General features: G+C 46.8%; 1 protein-coding gene across 1 annotated transcript in view; it reads left to right on the plus strand.

Annotated features, from left to right (window-relative positions):
* The first annotated feature begins 10,431 nt into the window (after positions 1-10,431).
* Positions 10,432-22,253, plus strand: part of LOC121580231 (calpain-5-like) — a 34,782-nt gene continuing 22,960 nt past the window's right edge. The window contains exons 1-2 of the mRNA XM_041895281.2: positions 10,432-10,468; positions 13,206-13,401. Coding sequence (XP_041751215.1) covers positions 13,237-13,401 — 165 coding nt within the window. The 5' untranslated portion in view covers positions 10,432-10,468; positions 13,206-13,236. The remainder of the gene's footprint in view (positions 10,469-13,205; positions 13,402-22,253) is intronic.

Consider the following 22,253-nt stretch of genomic DNA (forward strand, 5'->3'; position numbering starts at 1 on the left):
GTCCGACTTGGGCCCAGTGGACACCTCTCGCGGCGGGGCGTGGGACCGTGCTTTTTCCTCTCCTTCCTACCTCGCGCGCACGCCTCCCCAGGTCCCTCCTCCACAGTGCCTGGAAGAAAAGGCAATCTCTACCGAGGAGAATGGGCATGGGGTGGTTATCCACACCGGCATGGTTGGGTACCTCTTCGTGTCCCCGTGTACACAGGACACTGTCATCTCCTCTTCCCCAGGTTTATCTTTCCCCTCACGTGTGAGCCACCGCGGTTGGGCCAGGGTCACCATGCTGCAGGAGTCCAGCAGAGCGCTGATGTCGACGCCATCTATTCGTACTGGAACAATCGGAGGGGCCGTCTCGGTGTGTGCCCAACAGGAGGTGACATATCTCGCCATCAGGGTTACCCCGGAGCTGGAGGAGGGCATGGACTCCTCCCGGCCAGGGCAGCTCCACGCGAGGTGTCCCGGCTCGCCGCACTCATAGCAGCGCATCTGATCTAGGTCTAGCAGCAGACATCGTTGTTGGTTCGGGTCGCCCTCCTGCATCACAGCCTCGGCTGGTTCCGTCCGGGCCCCCCTTCAGCCCCTCACCTCTCTCTGTGCTTTTATTTCCCCTCCCCGCGTCCGCTCTCTCCACCCAGGCCCCTTTCAGCAGGTCCTGGGTGTTCTGGTGTGTTTCCACTGTGGTCAATAATACCTCTAGGCTCTGGGGGTTCTGTAGGCTCGCTGCCTTCTTCATCTCATAGGGAGGGCCCGAATGTACCAATCTAGGACGACCTTATTGATTATCGGGAGGGACGGTACATCAGTCAGTAGCCAGCCCTTGGTAAGGCGCACCAGGTCGCTCATCTGAGCGCGGGGAGAGATGGTGGAGTCAAAGGCCCAGTCGTGGACCAGTTGTGCACGGCGTGCGAGGCTGAATCCATAACGGCTCAGTATCTCGCGTTTGAGTCCCTCATAATTCGCTGCCTGGTCAGCGTTCAAGTCGAAGTAGGCCTTCTGGTCGTTCCCGGAGAGGTAGGGTGCCAAAAGGCTGGCCCACTTGGGCTTGGGCCATCCTTCCCTCTGCGCCGTCCTCTCGAAGGTGCACAAATACGTCTCCACGTCATCTTCCTCCATTAGCTTGACCAGGAACTGATTCGGGCTAGACTCCTGAGCTGTCCCACCCTTCAACTGGGCTACCTCCGCTACCAGTCTGAGGTTTTGTCGGCGCTGCTCCTCCAGCGCTTGCTCCTGGAGAGCCTGTTGCTTCTGCTGGCAGAGGATAAACTGAGCCCCCTGTTCCTCCATTTTAATCTCCGTATGCTCGACCCCACGGCACCCAAAGCTACTGAGTTGCCCGCATTCTCCACCATATGTGGTAAACTGTGGGTTGTTGGGTTGAGCGTGCAGAGATGAACACAGAGACAGGGAGGTTCTAGTCAGGAAAACACGACTTTACTAGGCAACAAAATAAACATAACAACAAAAATAACTTAGGTTTGGCTTGGTCCTTCTTCTCAGATTCGGCTCCGTGCCTTCGGGAGCTTTGTTTCCCTCCGTAGGCTCACTGCTTGCCTCTCTCTCTCGGTCTTCCTTGCGGTGTGCCACGGTGCTCCCTTTATGTGGCACTCTCCCCTAATTGCCTCTACTTGGGTCCATCAGCGTCGGGGTGCCCAGCCCGTGTACTCCCAGCAGAGGGAGCAAACATCGCGGCACGTACCTCCCCTCTATCACCAACTCCCGGGGTAGACCTCACGGGAAACCACACATCCTGAGGCCTGGCCTGTCCGCCAAGCAAAAACCTGATAGAAAATGAATTTATAAGATTGCTGTAAGTACAGAAATGGTTTGCTCAGTTGGAAATTAAACTAGTCAGTTTGTGACAGCAACTATGTGAACTTATTTTAGTATTATAGACACTATGTCCTGGGATGTCCAGTGATCTTCTATGTGGAAGAACCCTTACCTTCTAATGACTCTTGTGTGGCTCATGAGTGTCATAGAGCAAAACAGATTACATGCATGTTTGTGTGAGTCTCAGCTTTTTATAGTGGAGTCATAATAGTTTGTAGCTCTATCTGTTCGGACTTTGCAGACATTTTTGTGAGAAGAACCGTTTTCGGGATACACCCTTGTCTCACAAACACTGCTATAGCTCAGCCCCCGTTAATCGCACAGGCTAATGGTTGGTATCAGTGGATGCAGAAGTCTGTAGCTCAAACACAATGTTTAAAAGGGTCACTAAAACGTGCCGACGTTACCGTGGTACTCAAAGCGCTAGTAAGTAGGAGTCAAGTGATGCAGACTGTTGTCATAGGGAGGAGACAGAAAGGAGGACACAACCCTTTGGCTGTAGTTGGGACATCCCAGTAGAACTTGACAAGGCGTATCAGAGGTGGCATCTTAACAATCCTGTAAGGAACTCTAGGATTTCCATTGGGATTTTAGGACAAGAACAGGTAAGAGCCACAACACTGTGGAGAAGTAGGCCTACGTTTGGTTTAACATTAACTTGAGACATTTTTCTTGTGTATGAAGTTGTCAAATTGTCTTGTTTAAGAGGGCCACATAACATGTACTCCCCTTTAGAAGCAGTATCAATCCATTTCTTCAGTAACAGTTGTAGAGGGAATGGAATGCTGTCTATCACAGCCTCCATGAAACAACTTGCATCTAGGGCAGCTCTGCTATGCTAAACTGAAACCCAATTGGATGTGTTGACCTACGTACTCCCACTGGGATAGTAATTATAGCATTCCAATGACAACATTTTTCATACAGACATTATAACAGTGAATTAAGCTTTTAGTTTTGCCACCATTCTTTTTCTAACTGTGTTAGTAACAAAACCTTTGATAATGCATACTGGTGAACTTACCAAAATCATTTAAACAGCAACAGCTTTTTAGTAGATTATTGGTGACCACCAAGTCTAAGACTATTGTATCAGTGTGCACTAAAATAGACCGTTATAATAGTAAACACAACAACCGTTATAAGTAGAACAGCGACAGTACAATTTGATTGATAATCTTCAGATTTCAGCTTGGCCTAGTTTGGGTGGCTACTGGCTATATGTCTTAAGATAAGCCGCTGTAACATCACACTGCCTTCAATATTATGGGATAAAGATGTAACATATTCTGCCAAATTTATTACGATATTTGTGAGGAACAACAATGACCAAAAATGTATGCAAAAATATTTTGGAGGTATATTATACCACCACCCAAAAGACCACTTTGGAGACTGGAAGGGCAAATCTAGAAAGTTTGGTTATGGTAATTTCTGTTCATTCAAACAATATATTATTACATTCATACCGTTCTCATTTTCAAAGTGGAAACGTGTGGAGAGCTCAAAAATGGTGCAACTCTTGTGCTAAATAAGCTTGGTTCATTTAATTATATTTACCAGTTCTGTCAACTTCTTAATTGTCTTTGGAGAACATGTGTCTGGTTTCTCTGTCTTGTCCAATGTTGTTTGAACACCCATAGATGTACCTGGCCTGCGCGCCAGAATAGATGTGGCTTCTTGCATATAAAGTGTCCATTTGGGTGTGTTTCAGCAGATCACTTTTGGGAAACTTAAAGGGAGGCAGTATCTGAGCTGAGCCTGGTAGACTCCACCTGTGCCTGGTATGGTTAGTACAGGTTTTGCCTGAGAGGTTTTGTCTTTTGAATAGGGAGTCTAGAACGTTGTAAATATAATTGAATTGTACATTTATCACCATCATCACCAGCGCTGTGTAAATACATTGAACCACAATTTACACCTCTACCTGCCTGCCTCCTGCTGAGGCATTTGGTGTGTTATAAATGAATTATGAAAGTAATGTAATGGCCTTTTTTCATTTTGAGCACATGCCCCTGAAATGTCTGTGCATGGCCCTCGCTACCTGGCTGGCAATGAGCACTCTGCAGCCTGCAGACCAGCCTGGTCTCATAGACTAGACATAACATAGTAAATATACATCCTAGACACTCAAATTAGTATGATATGTTAGGTTTGGTATGGGTGGGCGTATAACTCGAATGTCTAGCAACCCAAAGATTGCGAGTTCAAATTTCATTATGGACAACTTGAGCATTTTAGCTAATTAGCAACTTTTCAACTACTTACTACTTTTTAGCTACTTTGCAACTACTTAGCTAACCCTTCCCCTAACCCTAACCTTAACCATTTTAGCTAACCCTTCCACTAACCCTAACCCTAACCCTAACCTTAACCCTTTAACCTAATTCCTAAACTTAACCCTAACCTTAACCCTAACCACTAACCCTAACCACCTAGCCACCTAGCTAGAATTCAGAACATATCATACATTTAGCAAATACGTAACATATTGTACGTTTGCAAATTATAACATATAACATATAATAGGAATTGTAATTCCTAATATATCATACAAAATGGGTGATGGACATCCACAAATTAATACATACCATACGAAGCCTAACATATCATCCAAAATGGAGTGTCTCGGATTTACCTACAGAATCATACAAAATGCTCTGAGACCAGGTTGTGCAGAAAGGCTGCCCTCCAAAGTGATGGCGCGGTGCAGACAGAACATGCTTTCTATCCGATTCTGCAGCCTCCTCTACAAGTAGGCCATATGAATTTGCTTGCTCTGGGGCCTCATTTATCAAAGGTGCGTGCACACAAAAAATACTCTCTTGCGCCAGTTTACCTGCAAAGGTTGATATTTATAAATTTTGAACTTGACGGGAACGTGCATGTGCGTATCTCCACGCACATCTCATACCATCCATGTGCACAACTTCTAGAAGGTTGATCAACTACTGCAAGCAAATAGGCTTATTGTTCATTTGGGGGGAAATGTGAGGTTTTTGATGCACAGGAATTATAATAATGGCAGGCTAATAAAAACATAAAACGTAGGCCTGATAAAGCAGATGCATTTGCCATTGGTAAGGAGATACACGCATAGCAGCATGTCATATAATATGTTTATTTTACTTGTATTATATAGGCCTAAATCATAATAATATTGCAGGACATGTCTCTCCTTTTCTGAAATGACTGGTTTAAATGATTCCCGCTTCACAACAAATAGTAGGCTACCATTTATCAATCGCTCATTCAATAGCCAAGCATGATCTAAAGTAAATAGACCCGTAGCCTTGACAGTAGCCTATGTGACAGTGTGGGTAGGCTATAGTATTGGTGTGCAATAGGATTAGGAGCGTGATATCATATTTTAGCCTATTTAATTTCAGAGCCCATAGCAAGGCAGGAGATATAAACAAAATAATGCATTAATAAACAAAATATTGAACAACAATTAGTCTTTTGCGTAGAAGTGTGGGCTGTAGCCTTATAATTTTGTGATATCCAATGCGATCTTGTCTCGTAGTTGCAACTCCCCAACGGGCTCGGGAGAGGCAAAGGTCAAGTCATGCGTCCTCCGAAACATGACCCACCAAGCCACACTGCTTCTTAACACCCACTCAGTAGTGTAAAGTACTTAAGTAAAAATACTTTAAAGGACTTAAGTAGTTTTTTGGGGTATCTGTACTTTACTTCACTACATTCCTAAAGAAAATATTGTACTTTTTACTCCATACATTTTCCCTGACACCCAAAAGTACAAATTACATTTTGACAGGAAAATGGTCCAATTCACACACTTATCAAGAGAACATCCCTGGTCATCCCTACTGCCTCTGATCTGGCGGACTCACTATAAACAAATGCTTCATTTGTAAATTATGTCTGAGTGTTGGAGTGTGCCCCTGGCTATCCTTCAATTATTTTTTTATCAGAAAATTGTGCCATCTGGGTTGCTTAATATAAGAAATTTGAAAGGATTTATACTTTTACTTTTACTTTTGATACTTAAGTACATTTGAGCAATTCCATTTACTTTTGATATTTAAGTATATTTAAAAGCAAATACTTTTAGACTTTTACTCAAGTAGTCATTTTCTATTAAGGTATCTTTACTTTTACTCAAGTATGATAATTGAGTACTTTTTCCACCACTGCACCCACCCACTTACCGTTCATCTGATGACCGTCGTCAGCTTGCAGGTGCCTGGCCCGCCACAAGGAGTGCAAATTAGCCAAGTAAAGCCCCCCCGGTCAAACCCTCCCCTAACCCGGACAACACTGGGCCAATTGTGCGCTGCCATATGGGACTCCCGGTCACGGCCGGTTTGACACAGCCGGGGTTCAAACCCCAGGTTGTAGTGACCCTGCAACACTGCGATGCAGTGGCCTTAGACAGCTACGCCGCTCGGGAGGCCCCAGGCTGTAGCATTGACTTAGAAATTGTTCAAAAGGACAATCAATCTTGCACGGTCAGTATTTGACACTAGCTAGGCGGCATGCATTTTTAGTTTGGAAAAGTCACTGCAACATTCTGCCCACACCTCTACAGAAATGTGATCAAATTTGTCATTGAGCTTTCTTTTAGGAACTATCATGGCCAAGTTCCAACATCTCCAAACTTTTAAACTGTCGCACGCAACATACAGTGCCTTGCAAAAGTATTCACCCCCATTGGCATTTATCCTATTTTGTTGCCTTACAACCTGGAATTAAAATGGATTTTGGGGGGGGGGTTGTATCAATTAATTTACACAACATGCCTACCACTTTGAAGATGCAAAATATTTTTTATCGTGAAACAAACAAGAAATAAGACAAAAATACAGAAAACTTGAGCATGCACAACTATTCACCCCCCCAAAGTCAATACTTTGTAGAGCCACCTTTTTCAGCAATTACAGCTGCAAGTCTCTTGGGGTATGTCTTTATAAGCTTGGCACATCTAGCCACTGAGATTTTTGCCCATTCTTCAAGGCAAAACTGCTCCAGCTCCTTCAAGTTGGATGGGTTCCGCTGGTGTACAGCAATCTTTAAGTCATACCACAGGTTCTCAATTCGATTGAGGTCTGGGCTTTGACTAGGCCATTCCAATACATTTCCCCTTAAATCACTCAAGTGTTGCTTTAGCAGTACGCTTAGGGTCATTGTCCTGCTGGAAGGTGAACCTCCATCCCAGTCTCAAATCTCTGGAAGACAGAAACAGGTTTCCCTCAAGAATTTCCCTGTATTTAGCGCCATCCATCATTCCTTCAATTCTGAACAGCTTCCCAATCCCTGCCGATGAAAAACATCCCTACAGCATGATGCTGCCACCACCATGCTTCACTGTAGGGATGGTGTTCTCGGGGTGATGAGAGGTGTTGGGTTTGCACCAGACATAGCATTTTCCTTGATGGCCAAAAAGCTCAATTTTTGTCTCATCTGACCAAAGTACCTTCTTCCATATGTTTGAGGAGTCTCCCACATGCCTTTTGGCGAACACCAAACGTGTTTGCTTATTTTTTTCTTTAAGCAATGTCTTTTTTCTGGCCACTCTTCCGTAAAGCCCAGCTCTGTGGAGTGTATGGCTTAAAGTGGTCCTATGGACAGATACTCCAATCTCTGCTGTGGAGCTTTGCAGCTCCTTTAGGGTTAACTTTGGTCTCTTTGTTGCCTCTCTGATTAATGCCCTCCTTGCCTGGTCCGTGAGTTTTGGTGGGCGGCCCTCTCTTGGCAGGTTTGTTGTGGTGCCATATTCTTTCAATGTTTTAATAATGGATTTAATGGTGCTCCGTGGGATGTTCAAAGTGTCTGCAATTTTTTTATAACCCAACCCTGATCTGTACTTCTCCACAACTTTGTCCCTGACCTGTTTGGAGAGCTCCTTGGTCTTCATGGTGCCACTTGCTTGGAGGTGCCCCTTGCTTAGTGGTGTTGCATACTCTGGGGTCTTTCAGAACAGGTGTATATATACTGAGATCATGTGACAGATCATGTGACACTTAGATTGCACAGGTGGACTTTATTTAACTAATTATGTGACTTCTGAAGGTAATTGGTTGCACCAGATCTTATTTAGGGGCTTCATAGCAAAGGGTGTGAATACATATGCACTCACCACTTTTCCGTTATTTATTTTGTAGAATTGTTTTTAACAAGTTATTTTTTTCATTCCACTTCACCAATTTGGACTATTTTGTGTATGTCCATTACATGGAATCCAAATAAAAATAATTTTAAATTCCAGGTTGTAATGCAACATAATAGGAAAGACGCCAAGGGGGATGAATACTTTTGCAAGGCACTGTATGTTGTGTGGGACAGTTAAAACATTTTTTTGATTGATGTATGCATGGCTGATACATCAATCATGACTAGGCACAAATCTGTGCGTAAACCATGCATGGGATCATTTGCACACAAAGTGTGAGATTTATCAATATGAACGTTTGCTTGAGAGTGTGTGTAAATGTATGCACAGCCATGACCATGCGTAGGCACACTGCCAAGTGGTGGAATAAGGGAACTGCTTGTCAAGCATTGAATGGGGAAAATATATGTTGATAACGTGTGAAATTGTGAGAATAATAATTTAAAAACTTTTGGATTTCATTGTATTTCCATTGTGAATTCATGCAACATCTCTTGACATGCTATAATTGGACCACATCAGTGTATTTGTTACAATAATAATCAACATAAAGTACAGTAATTTGTTAAATTAGAGGTACATGTGAAAGTGAAACCATTGTTGAAATACTATAAAACACTAAGATAATGGGAAATCGAATGAGAGATATTTAATTTGGCACACGCTTTTTGAAGATTTGGCACATGCTGCATTCGCAGAGAGCGCGTTTTTAGAGACAGGTGGGACTTTTTCTGAAGTACAGATTGGCTCATCAGATTTCGTTTCCCAAAACCAATCCTAAAGGATTTTTGCGAATGATTTATGAACTACTATAAAAAGGCAAATACATGCCATTCCAGTGCACATCCAAGTGCTATCCTCCCTCCGGTTTTTGAAAACGGGCCCTTTTTAGAGGGAGCTTGCGGATCGGCATCTCACAGCCCTCGATGAGCCAATGTTTTGGATGCAATCATCAGCAAAACGAACAGTAACACACACGATTTCCATTTTCAAGAGGGGTTTCTTTGCCATGATGCCATCAATGGGTTCCCAAATACAAACAAAGCAATAGATGGCACCCACATCGCCATAAAATCACCATCACAAAATGATTTCAACTATGTGAACAGAGAAGGCTTCCACTCTTTATGTGCAGGTGATAGGTTATGTGATGCGCAAAAGACGCTGCTTGAATGTGATGGCAAGGTGGCCAGGTGGAACGCATGACTCTTTCATTCTGCAGAACAGCATGCTGGCCTATACGCCAACAGGAGGGATCTGTGAGGATGGATGGCTTATTGGTGAGCGTTGCCTACTCATTTGAAGTATATTTGCCATTGCTAAAGCAACTTGAATTGTCCTAATGATCCTCTCTTTTCTAGCTATGTTTTTATTTTTATTGGTCAAACCACAACTGAGCGAGCAAAATAAAACCTTTTGGTTGTTCTCAATCTCTGACACTAGCACCTCTATTTCAGTCTAGGAAATAAAAAAATGTCTTAGCTTTTTTTGGTTGCGCCATTGTATTCCATGATACGGTGTTGTATAATCCCCACGGGTTTGAAAGGGATGATTTTAACCATATTTGGTTAATTAGGGGCGTTTCGAAATGCAAATAGCCAAGATCGTGCACGAGCACTGAGGCTGAGAATAATAATAATATGCCATTTAGCAGACGCTTTTATCCAACGCGACTTACAGTCATGCGTGCATACATTTTTGTGTATGGGTGGTCCCGGGGATCGAACCCACTACCTTGGCGTTACAAGCGCCGTGCTCTACCAGCTGAGCTACAGAGGACCACCAATTGGTATTTATCAATGGTTATCTCCTACTAGTGTGCTTATTACGGTCGTAGGATTATTTGATACATCACACCTTTTCTATGCATACGAACATTCTAAATTCCATTTGTAAGCAGTATTTTAGAATAGTTTCTACACAATATTGATAAATGAGGCCCCTGGACTCCAGAGAAGTGACATGATATGTCCCCAGTTGATATTGGCTGCTAAAATAAAGGACTTTCAGCTCCAAATGCAGGTGTAAAACGCAGTTTATTTCGTTTTGCGTTTTGTAAATGCATCACCATTTATGGCTGTAATGACAGGCTACATTCGCGCAGCAATTGTGCGTGTCCACACGTGCATGTGCGTGCCTGGAGGTCGCAAGTTTTGTACCACTACTTTTTGAGGGTCACAGATCAAAAAGTTTTAAAAGCACTGGGATAAATGATAGTGGCAACAAATGGAGTTGGGTTCGATATAGTAACGGTAGGCTACAGTATTCCTTAAATATCTTCTATTTTGACTAGAATTGTGTTGGTCATTGTTAGTAAGTGCAGAATTTCTTACAGTTCAAAATACTTTAGCAAAATACTTTACTCATCAGATTGTGCTGCTTTCCCCTCTTATTGTAATACTTGCGCAAAGAATCTGTGTCCCCGGTGGCAGGGATATCTTTTTTATGGTGTACTTTTTGTTTTTGTAGACAACTTGTCCCCCAAAAGGTCTGTGCACAGCCCTGGTAAGTGCCTCTACTCTACTGCTCTTTGCCACTACGCAAATGCAATGATATGCATACAGTGCTTTATTATAAATGTTTTTAAAAATCTCATGAGTTCCGGTACTTCAGACCTCCCCAGGTCACCCCCTTCTCGCGCTCACTTTTTGTTCCAGCACCTCCCGATTTACAAAGTAAGCACTGAATACAGGTAGTATTGACTCTAGCTAACCACCATATACAATATCCACACAACAAGCCACTAGCCAGCCAGCCATACACTCACTGGCCAGTTTATTTGGTAGACCCATGTAGTACCGGATCAGACTGGATTCTTCGGGGCATTCTACAAGGTGTCGGAAACGTTCCACAGGGATGCCACCAATTTCTATGAGTGAAGTATAGTAGACAGTTTTGCTGAGTTTTCTTTTAAAGATACTTAAATTGGGAATGTTTGGTATAGGACTACCCATACATAAAATATATGCAGCATGACTGTTAGTCGCTTTGGATAAAAGCATATATTATTATTCATTTAGCAGGTTGGCATTTATTGTCATGCGTCTTGCCCTGGAGGCAGCTCTGCAGAGTTCATGGTCACTAGCTGGCACAGCCACAAAGTCATAAAATCTGACTTTAAACCTAACCCTAACATTAACTACACGGCTAACCCTAATGCCTAACCTTAAGACCAAAAAGCTAATTTTTGTTTTCATGAATTTTACTGTATAGACAATCTTGACTTTTGCAGCTGGCCCATCTAGCAGAAATTTCTCTGTTCTGCCTCCAGGGCAAGATTCTTGACAATAAACATTTATAATATAAATAATACAATAAACCACCTGCATATATTTAAGTATCTCTTTGCTTTCTTAGTCTTAGTTTGAGGAAAATACATACAATCAATATACAATGTGGTTGTTCTGTGTGTAAGGAAGGAGAGAGAGAATGTCACAATCGTTATTAGATGAAGACCAAGGCGCAGCGTGATAGGCGTACATCTTTTAATGAGTACTTTACACAAATAACAAAACAACAAAACGATACGTGAAGTCTACAGGTTCACCAACACAAACCTATACAGAACAAGATCCCACAAATAACTAGTGCCAACAGGCTGCCTAAGTATGGTTCCCAATCAGAGACAACGAGAATCAGCTGCCTCTGATTGGGAACCACCCTGGCCAACATAGAAAACACGAACTAGAACACAACATAGAAAATCACACATAGAAAATCCACACCCTGGCTCAACATATAAGAGTCCCCAGAGCCAGGGCATGACAGAGAAGGACAGAGTAATATACAAATATTCTAATTTATTCCACTAATTATTCTAGCGCATTGGATGTGGATGCTTTTCTGCTTAATATTCTGACTGAAAACTGAAGGTATCAGTGTGTTGAACTGCCTCTCACTGTGTTCCTAATGGGCTTCACTCTGAGAGGGATTTTCTAAAGTGTGTAATGTTTTTGGGAAACATGTCATTACCGACAGCTCACTGGGAGTTTAGAGCTTGATTGCTCTCCGGTGGCCACAAAATGGAATTCCTTTGGAATTTTATTATTTGTGTCTGTGTTATTCATGGCAGACAGCAAAAGGACATGACTGCAGTGACAGACAGACAAAATATCAGATCTAATCTTGTTTATAAAGAGCTTGACCTCTGGGGCCAGGGGTCAGGGTGATAGGGTAAAGTGCACTGTACCAGTCATAGAGTTAGAATATCATAATATTCCCAAAGGGCAGAAGATGTTTTGAACAATATGGTTTTCATCTAAAAACTTGGCACACATGGGATGTTTCCATCACAAAACCAGTAAAAGGTTAGCCTTTTGCTGTTTTGGTAATACTTTATTTTAAGGGTCCATAATAAATAATTTACAAGGCATTTATAAAGTGTGTGTTCACCATATATTAATCATTACTCCCACAAACCATTTACTAATCATTAGTAAAACATTTTTGCAGCCCCTAATCTAAAGTCAGCGCTATTTATGCTTTTTAAATACTTTATAAATGTTTTGAGTGACCAGTGTAATTTCTCACAAAAAGGTGGGCATGCCATTGGTAGACATTCCAGCAGTACCTGGTAAAAGAATAAGCACACAACACAGGATATTTAAGGAAATATATATACATTTGTATGTATATGCAGCTTACTAACCATTACAAATCTGGGAGTAATGATTAATAAATGGTGAACTGTTTGTAAATACCTTATAAATGGTTTATACATTTGTAAGTTGCTCTGGATAAGAGCGTCTGCTAAATGACGTAAATGTAAATGTAAATAAATTCCTTATACATTTTTTTACAGACCCTTAAAATAAAGTGTTACCGCAGTTTTGTGTCAAAGGTACAGTAAAATCCATGGTTGACCATAACTTTGAAAGTGATGTAGAGTATTTGTTTGTAGATTTTGTTTGTAGAAGACTGTTTCTACTTCCATTTATTAAAATATGCACAATAGTTAGCATATTGGGTATTGGATGTATTTATCCTAAGAGCAGTTTATTCCCCTGTGGGAGTTTGCCTTTGAGACTATATCCAAACTACGATGATTCAGAGGAAAAATGCCATTACAACATTTCCCAAGAAAGAGCTACTCTGAGATTTATTGGGTGTATTAGTGTACGGTATGCTGAGCTCACTGTCCAGACACCCAGAGTCAAAGGTGAACAATGATAGACCCTCAGCTGACAAGGACTTTCCAGATAGTCTGCCTATAAAGTAACATTAAGTCTTCTTCTGTGGTCAGTTTGCAGTTTGGAGGTTGCAGCGTCTGAACCATGTTCTCCACGGCCACTTCATACAAGAACCAGCATTACTCTGACCTGAAGAAGGAATGTCTGGAGGACAAGAAACTGTTTGAGGATCCAGAGTTTCCAGTTACCAATGCATCCCTGTTTTACAGGAAACCACCTCCTGGTATCGTGGAGTGGAAGAGACCAAGGGTGAGTGACTGAGACCACTAAACAGAGCACTTGACTCATTCTAAACTTTTCTATTTGATTTTTGATTCACCTGAGCAGTCATCTTTATTTCAGGCAGATTTGACAAAGAGAAAAATACACTTTTGTGCTTTATTTTTTTACAGTGAGGGAAAAAAGTATTTGATCCCTTGCTGATTTTGTAAGTTTGTCCACTGACAAAGACATGATTAGTCTATAATTTTAATGGTAGGTTTATTTGAACAGTGAGAGACAGAATAACAACAAAAAAATCTAGAAAAACGCATGTCAAAGATGTTATAAATTGATTTGCATTTTAATGAGGGAAATAAGTATTTGACCCCTCTGCAAAACATGACTTAGTACTTGGTGGCAAAACCCTTGTTGGCAATCACAGAGGTCAGACGTTTCTTGTAGTTGGCCACCAGATTTGCACACATCTCAGGAGGGATTTTGTCCCACTCCTCTTTGCAGACCAAGTCATTAAGGTTTCGAGGCTGACATTTGGCAACTCGAACCTTCAGCTCCCTCCACAGATTTTCTGTGGGATTAAGGTCTGGAGACTGGCTAGGCCACTCCAGGACCTTAATGTGCTTCTTCTTGAGCCACTCCTTTGTTGCCTTGGCCGTGTGTTTTGGGTCATTGTCATGCTGGAATACCCATCCACGACCCATTTTCAATGCCCTGGCTGAGGGAAAATCACCCAAGATTTGACGATACATGGCCCCGTCCATCGTCCCTTTGATGCGGTGAAGTTGTCCTGTCCGCTTAGCAGAAAAACACCCCCAAAGCATAATGTTTCCCACCTCCATGTTTGACGGTGGGGATGGTGTTCTTGGGGTCATAGGCAGCATTCCTCCTCCTCCAAACACGGCGAGTTGAGTTGATGCCAAAGAGCTCGATTTTGGTCTCATCTGACCACAACACTTTCACCCAGTTCTCCTTTGAATCATTCAGATGTTCATTGGCAAACTTCAGACGGGCCTGTATATGTGCTTTCTTGAGCAGGGGGACCTTGCGGGCGCTGCAGGATTTCAGTCCTTCACGGCGTAGTGTGTTACCAATTGTTTTCTTGGTGACTATGGTCCCAGCTGCCTTGAGATCATTGACAAGATCCTCCCGTTGTCAGTGGGTGCTGTAGGTGGGTGTGGTGCAGGAATCAGGCGCAGGACGCAGAAACTTAGTCCAAAAGACTTTAGTGAACAATCACTTAGAACACGAGCCAAAAAAGCCCGGAGGCGAGAAAATATGCACACAGGCGTAAAACAAAATGCGCACTAACATGTGCGAGAACCCTCACTCAAACAGAGGAGGAAACAACGAAGCACAAACAACCAACAGTCGCGCAATCACACACAACACCTGACAAGCACAACGAGAACTTATAGGACAATAATTAACGCTAAACGATAACAGGTGTACAACATCAAGACAAAACCAAACGAACATTGAAACATACAACGGTGGCAGCTAGTACTCCGGAGACGACGACCGTCGAAGCCTGCCCGAGCAAGGAAGAGAGGCAGCCTCGGCCGAAACCGTGACAGTACCCACCCCCTTGACGCGCGGCTCCAGCCGTGCGCCGACCCCGGCCTCGGGGACGACCAGGAGGATGCGGAGCAGGGCGCGTCGGGTGACTACGGTGGAATTCTGTCAGGAGAGACGGGTCCAAAATGTCTCTCCTCGGCACCCAGCACCGTTCCTCCGGGCCGTACCCCTCCCACTCCACGAGATATTGGAGACCCCCCATCCGACGTCTCGAATCCAAGATGGACCGCACGGTGTACGCCGGTGCCCCCTCGATGTCCAATGGGGGCGGAGGAGTCTCTCTGATCTCATCTTCCTGGAGTGGACCAGCTACCACCGGCCTGAGAAGAGACACATGGAACGAGGGGTTAATACGATAGTCACTAGGCAGTTGTAATCTGTAACACACCTCGTTCAATCTTCTCAGGACTTTAAACGGCCCCACAAACCGCCGACCCAGTTTCCGGCAGGGCAGGCGGAGGGGCAGGTTTCTGGTAGAGAGCCAGACTCGATCACCAGGTGCGTACACCGGCCCCTCACTGCGGTGGAGATCGGCGCTCGCCTTCTGACGACGGATGGCCCGCTGCAGGTGGACGTGTTGCAGCGTTCCACGTCTCCTCCGAGCGCCGCACCCACTCATCCACCGCAGGAGCCTCGATCTGGCTCTGCTGCCATGGTGCCAGAACCGGCTGGTAACCTAACACACATTGGAAAGGGGTTAGGTTAGTTGAGGAGTGGCGTAGGGAATTCTGGGCCATTTCTGCCCAGGGAACATACCGTGCCCACTCCTCCGGCCGGCCCTGGCAGTATGATCTAAGAAACCTACCCACATCCTGGTTCACGCGTTCCACCTGCCCATTACTCTCTGGATGGTAACCCGAGGTAAGGCTCACCGAGACCCCAAACGCTCCATAAATGCTCTCCAGACTCTGGAGGTGAACTGGGGACCTCGATCAGACACAATATCCTCGGGTACCCCGTAGTGCCGGAAAACGTGGGTGAATAGAGCTTCGGCAGTCTGTAGGGCAGTAGGAAGGCCCGGCATAGGGAGCAAACGACAGGCCTTAGAGAACCGGTCCACAACGACCAGTATAGTAGTATTCCCCTGCGAGGGGGGAAGGTCAGTGATGAATTCCACCGAGAGGTGAGACCATGGTCGTTGTGGAACGGGCAGGGGTTGTAACTTACCCCTAGGCAGATGTCTAGGCGCCTTACACTGGGCGCACACCGAGCAGGAGGAGACATAAACCCTCACATCCCTGGCTAACGTGGGCCACCAGTACTTAGCACTAAGGCAGTGCACTGTCCGGCCAATACCAGGATGTCCAGAGGAGGGTGACGTGTGAGCCCAATATATCAATCGATCCCGAACCTCGAGCGGGACGTACGTCCGACCCTCCGGGCATTGAGGAGGACTAGGGTCGGTGCGCAACGCCCGCTCGATTTCAGCATCGACCTCCCACACTACCGGTGCCACCAGACAAGACTCCGGCAGTATGGGAGTGGGCTCCACGGACCTCTCCTCCGTGTCATACCGCCGAGACAGTGCGTCTGCCTTACCGTTCTGTGACCCAGGGATGTACGTGATCTTAAATACGAACCGGGCCAAAAACATGTTCCACCGCGCCTGGCGAGGGTTCAGTCTCCTAGCTGCCCGGACGTACTCCAGGTTACGGTGGTCAGTCAAAATGAGAAAAGGGTGTTGAGCCCCCTCAAGCCAATGCCTCCACACCTTTAGGGCCTGTACCACGGCTAACAGCTCCCTGTCCCCTACGTCATAATTTCGCTCCGCGGACTGAGCTTTTTGGAATAAAAAAGCACAGGGGCGGAGTTTGGGTGGCGTGCGGACCGATCAAAGCACGGCCCCTATACCGGCCTCTGACGCGTCCACCTCTACCTGAAATGGTAAAGCGGGATCCGGATGCGCCAGCACCGAGCCGAGTAAACAGGTCCTTCAGTCTCCCAAAAGCCCTGTCCGCCTCGGCTGACCACTGCAAACGCACCGACCCCCCTTCAAAAGAGACGTTATGGGAGCTGCCACCTGTCCAAAACCCCGGATAAACCTCCGGTAGTAATTTGCAAACCCCCAAAACTGCTGCACCTTCTTTAACAGTGGTTGGAGTCTGCCAATTACGCACGGCTGACACCCGGTCAACTTCCATCTTCACCCCTGACGCAGACAACTGATAACCCAAAAAGGAGATCGACTCCTGGAAGAACAGACATTTCTCTGCCTTGACATACAGGTCGTGCTCCAACAGCCTCCTCAACACTCGGCGCACCAGGGCCACATGCTCGACTCGGGTAGACGAGTACACAAGAATGTCATCTATGTACACGACCACCCCCTGCCCCTGCATGTCCCTGAAGATCTCATCCACGAATGATTGGAAAACTGAAGGAGCGTTCATCAACCCGTATGGCATGACAAGATCCTCGTAATGACCCGAGGTGGTACTAAACGCTGTCTTCCATTCATCGCCCCCTCTAATGCGTACCAAGTTGTAAGCGCTCCTGAGATCTAATTTTGTGAAGAAAACGCGCCCCGTGCAATGACTCCGTCATGGTCGCAATCAGAGGAAGTGGATAACTGTACTTCACCGTGATCTGATTGAGACTACGGTAATCAATGCACGGGCGTAACCCTCCATCCTTCTTCTTCACAAAAAATAAACTCGAGGACGCAGGGAAGTGGATGGCCGTATGTATCCTTGTCTCAGAGATTTGTCTATGTAAGTCTCCATAGCTCTCTTCTCCTCTTGAGACAGAGGATACACATGGCTCCGTGGGAGCGCAGCTCCTGCCTGGAGGTCTATCGCACAATCTCCCTGCCTATGAGGAGGTAACTGCGTCGCCCTCGACTTACTGAACACAACAGCCAAATCCTCATACTCGGGGGGAATGTGCAATGCGGGCACCTGGTTTGGACTCTCCACCGAGGTAGCCCCCACGGAAACACCTAAACATCGCCCCACACACTGGGCAGACCACTCCATCAGAGCCCTCTCCTGCCACGAAATAGATGGATTATGGATACTCAACCAGGGCATTCCCAGCACCACCGGATACGCAGGCGAGTCGATCAGATATAGTTGGATAATCTCCTCATGACCCCCCTGCGTACACATCCTAAGTGGTGCTGTGACTTCCCTGATCAAGCCCGATCCCAACGGACGGCTATCTAGGGCATGAACGGGGAATGGGACGTCAACAGGAAGAAGGGGAATCCCTAATTCTAAACAAAATTTTCTATCAACAAAATTCCCAGCCGCGCCTGAATCTACTAGCGCCTTATGCTGGGAATGAGGTGCAACCTGTGGAAATAGCACAGGTATACAGAAGTGCGCAACAGAGAGCTCTGGGTAAGTGGGGCGCCTACTTACCTGGAAGGACTCCCCAGTGCGGAGCCTGCCGTCTTCTCCCCTAGGAGACCCTCCCCAGCACCTAGCCGCGGTGTGTCCTCCACGGCCACAGTTGGTGCAGGAGGACGGCCCCCCTCGTGCTCCGACCCCTCCTCTCTCTAGCGCCAGCACCCCCGAGCTCCATAGGGCTCGGCTCGGAGGTGCTGGAGGATGGAATGGACGGACCCTCCTCGGAACGTCCCGCGGGTAGCCAGCAGGGTGTCCAGCCTGATGGACATGTCCACTAACTGATCGAAAGTGAGGCTGGTATCCCTGCAGGCCAGCTCCCGACGGACGTCCTCTCGTAGACTACAGCGGTAGTGATCGATGAGGGCCCGCTCATTCCACCCTGCATCTGCTGCTAGAGTTCGGAATTCTAAAGCGAACTCCTGGGCGCTCCTCCTCCCCCTGCCGGAGGTGGAATAGCCGCTCTCCCGCCGCCTTCCCCTCAGGTGGATGGTCAAACACAGCCCTGAGCGGCAGGAGAACTCTGAGTAGGTGATAGTGGAGGCGTCTATTCTCCTCCACTTGGCGTTGGCCCATTCCAACGCCTTGCCGGTGAGACAGGAGATGAGGGCGGACACGCTCTCGTGTCCCGAGGGCGCCCGGGTGTACGGTGGCCAGGTATAGCTCCACCTGTAGAAGGAAGCCCTGACACCCGGCAGCGGTCCCATCATATGCCCTCGGGAGCGAGAGCCGAATTCCCCTGGGTTCCGGAGCTTGAATGGGCTGACTGGCTGATGGTGATGGCACGGAAGGTGGAGGGGTGGGTGTACCTCTGGTCTCCCAGCGTTGAATCGTGTTGATCACGTCCTGAAGGGCGGTTCCGATACGTAGGATCTGGTCGTTCTGCTCGCGGACCCGCTCCTCCAGAGACTCAGGTGCTGCTGCGGCTCCTGCTGATTCCATCTTGGGTGTGTGATTCTGTCAGTGGGTGCTGTAGGTGGGTGTGGTGCAGGAATCAGGCGCAGGACGCAGAAACTTAGTCCAAAAGACTTTAGTGAACAATCACTTAGAACACGAGCCAAAAAAGCCCGGAGGCGAGAAAATACGCACACAGGCATAAAACAAAATGCGCACTAACATGTGCGAGAACCCTCACTCAAACAGAGGAGGAAACAACGAAGCACAAACAACCCACAGTCGCGCAATCACACACAACACCTAACAAGCACAACGAGAACTTATAGGACAATAATTAACGCTAAACGATAACAGGTGTAAAACATCAAGACAAAACCAAACAAACATCGAAAACATACAACGGTGGCAGCTAGTACTCCGGAGACGACGACCGCCGAAGCCTGCCCGAGCAAGGAAGAGAGGCAGCCTCGGCCGAAACCGTGACACCCATGTAGTTCTGGGCTGATTCCTCACTGTTCTCATGATCATTGCAACTCCACGAGGTGAGATCTTGCATGGAGCCCCAGGCCGAGGGAGATTGACAGTTATTTTGTGTTTCTTCCATTTGCAAATAATCACACCAACTGTTGTCACCTTCTCACCAAGCTGCTTGGCGATGGTCTTGTAGCCCATTCCAGCCTTGTGTAGGTCTACAATCTTGTCCCTGACATCCTTGGAGAGCTCTTTGGTCTTGGCCATGGTGGAGAGTTTAGAATCTGATTGATTGATTGCTTCTGTGGACAGGTGTCTTTTATACAGGTAACAAGGTGAGATTAGGAGCACTCCCTTTAAGAGTGTGCTCCTAATCTCAGCTCGTTACCTGTATAAAAGACACCTGGGGAGCCAGACAACTTTCTGATTGAGAGGGGGTCAAATACTTATTTCTCTCATTAAAATGCAAATCAATTTATAACATTTTTGACATGCGTTTTTCTTGATTTCTTTGTTGTTATTCTGTCTCTCACTGTTCAAATAAACCTACCATTAAAATTATAGACAGATAATTTCTTTGTCAGTGGGCAAACGTACAAAATCAGCAGGGGATCAAATACTTTTTTCCCTCACTGTATATTTGTTTAATACCAAAAGCAGAGTCTGCATGCAAAAACATGAAACAGGAAATAGAATGTCACAAGCTTTAATGGCTCACTGAAATAATTTGTATTGCTAATGTTTTTCCTAGTAGTTTGGGGAAAATTGTATTGCTTAAAACACCAATTTATAGTTTAATGTTTGATGTTAGTCAAATTAAAGCTTATCAGAGTGCTCTAGACTGCTGTCTGGGACCAGATCATGGCCTGCCTCTGGTGCATTATTGAAACCAATGATGTCATGTTGTCACGATCGTTGGAAACAGTGGACCAATGCGCAGCGTTATTTGCGAACATACTTCTTTTTTATTTGGAATGAACACACGAACAAAAACAACAAACGATAACGTGACATCCTCGGTTCTAGCACAAACCTATACTGGAACAAGAAACCACACCAAACGAATGCCTAACGGCTACTTAAGTATGGCTCCCAATCAGAGACAACGAGCTACAGCCGTCTCTGATTGGGAGCCACCCTGGCCAACATAGAAATGCAAACTAGACCCACAACCTACAACACAAAACATAGAAACTAACACCCTGGCTCAACATATGAGAGTCCCCAGAGCCAGGGCGTGACAGTACCCTCCCCCCCCCAAAGGCGTGGACTCCGACCGCGCCAACCAAACACAACAGGGGAGGGACCGGGTGGGCACTCCGCCTCGGCGGCGGATCCGGATCCGGGTATGACCCCCACTCCCTCTCTAACCCCCCAAAGCGCCCCTGGTCCGGTCTGGCCCTGCTGGCCGGAGCTGGACTGAACACTGGTGGAGCGGATTGCTCTAGCTCCGGAGTGGAGCAGCTGACCGGTGCCGGACCAGGCACCGGTGGAACAGGCACGGGCTGTGCCGGACTGACGACGCGCACCACAGGCTTGGTGCGGGGAGCAGGGACGGGCCGGACCGGGCTGACGACGCGCACCATTGGCTTGGTGCGGGAGCAGGAACAGGCCGGGCCGGGCTGGCGACGCGCACCATTGGCTTGGTGCGGGGAGCAGGAACAGGCCGGGCCGGGCTGGCGACGCGCACCATAGGCTTGGTGCGGGGAGCAGGAACAGGCCGGGCCGGGCTGGCGACGCGCACCATTGGCTTGGTGCGGGGAGCAGGAACAGGCCGGGCCGGGCTGGCGACGCGCACCATTGGCTTGGTGCGGGGAGCAGGAACAGGCCGGGCCGGGCTGGCGACGCGCACCATTGGCTTGGTGCGGGGAGCAGGAACAGGCCGGACCGGGCTGACGAAGCGCACCACTGGCTTGGTGCGGGGAGCAAGAACGGGCCGGACCGGGCTGACGAAGCGCACCACTGGCCCTACGCGGGGATCAGGAACAGGCCGGACCGGACTGGCAACACACCCCAGTACCTCTCGCCGTGCCTCTACATCCTCCTTCCCCCTGGTGACCAGTGACTCCCGTAACCTGGCGGCCTCCTGCTGCCCCGTCGTCCAATGCGTGAGCCCCCCCCTAAAAATGTTCTGGGCGTCTCTCCTCCCCGTGGGCCAGGCCTCTATAGCTCTCGCCAGACTTTCGCCCTTCTGCTTCCAAGTCCAGCCTCTCTCCTCCTCACACGGCTTGACCCAGTCGAGGTGGCAAAGGAGATCCGCTAGAGATTCCCCTGGTGATGGCTCCTGGACACGCTGCTTGGTCCAGTTTTGGTGGTTTCTTCTGTCACGATCGTTGGAAACAGTGGACCAATGCACAGCGTTATTTGCGAACATACTTATTTTTATTTGGAATGAACACACAAACAAAAACAACAAACGATAACGTGACGTCCTCGGTTCTAGCACAAACCTATACTGGAACAAGAAACCACACCAAACGAATGCCTAACGGCTACCTAAGTATGGCTCCCAATCAGAGACAACGAGCTACAGCCGTCTCTGATTGGGAGCCACCCTGGCCAACATAGAAATGCAAACTAGACCCACAACCT

Source organism: Coregonus clupeaformis, chromosome 13 (genome assembly GCF_020615455.1).
Source record: "Coregonus clupeaformis isolate EN_2021a chromosome 13, ASM2061545v1, whole genome shotgun sequence".
Taxonomy (NCBI): domain Eukaryota; kingdom Metazoa; phylum Chordata; class Actinopteri; order Salmoniformes; family Salmonidae; genus Coregonus; species Coregonus clupeaformis.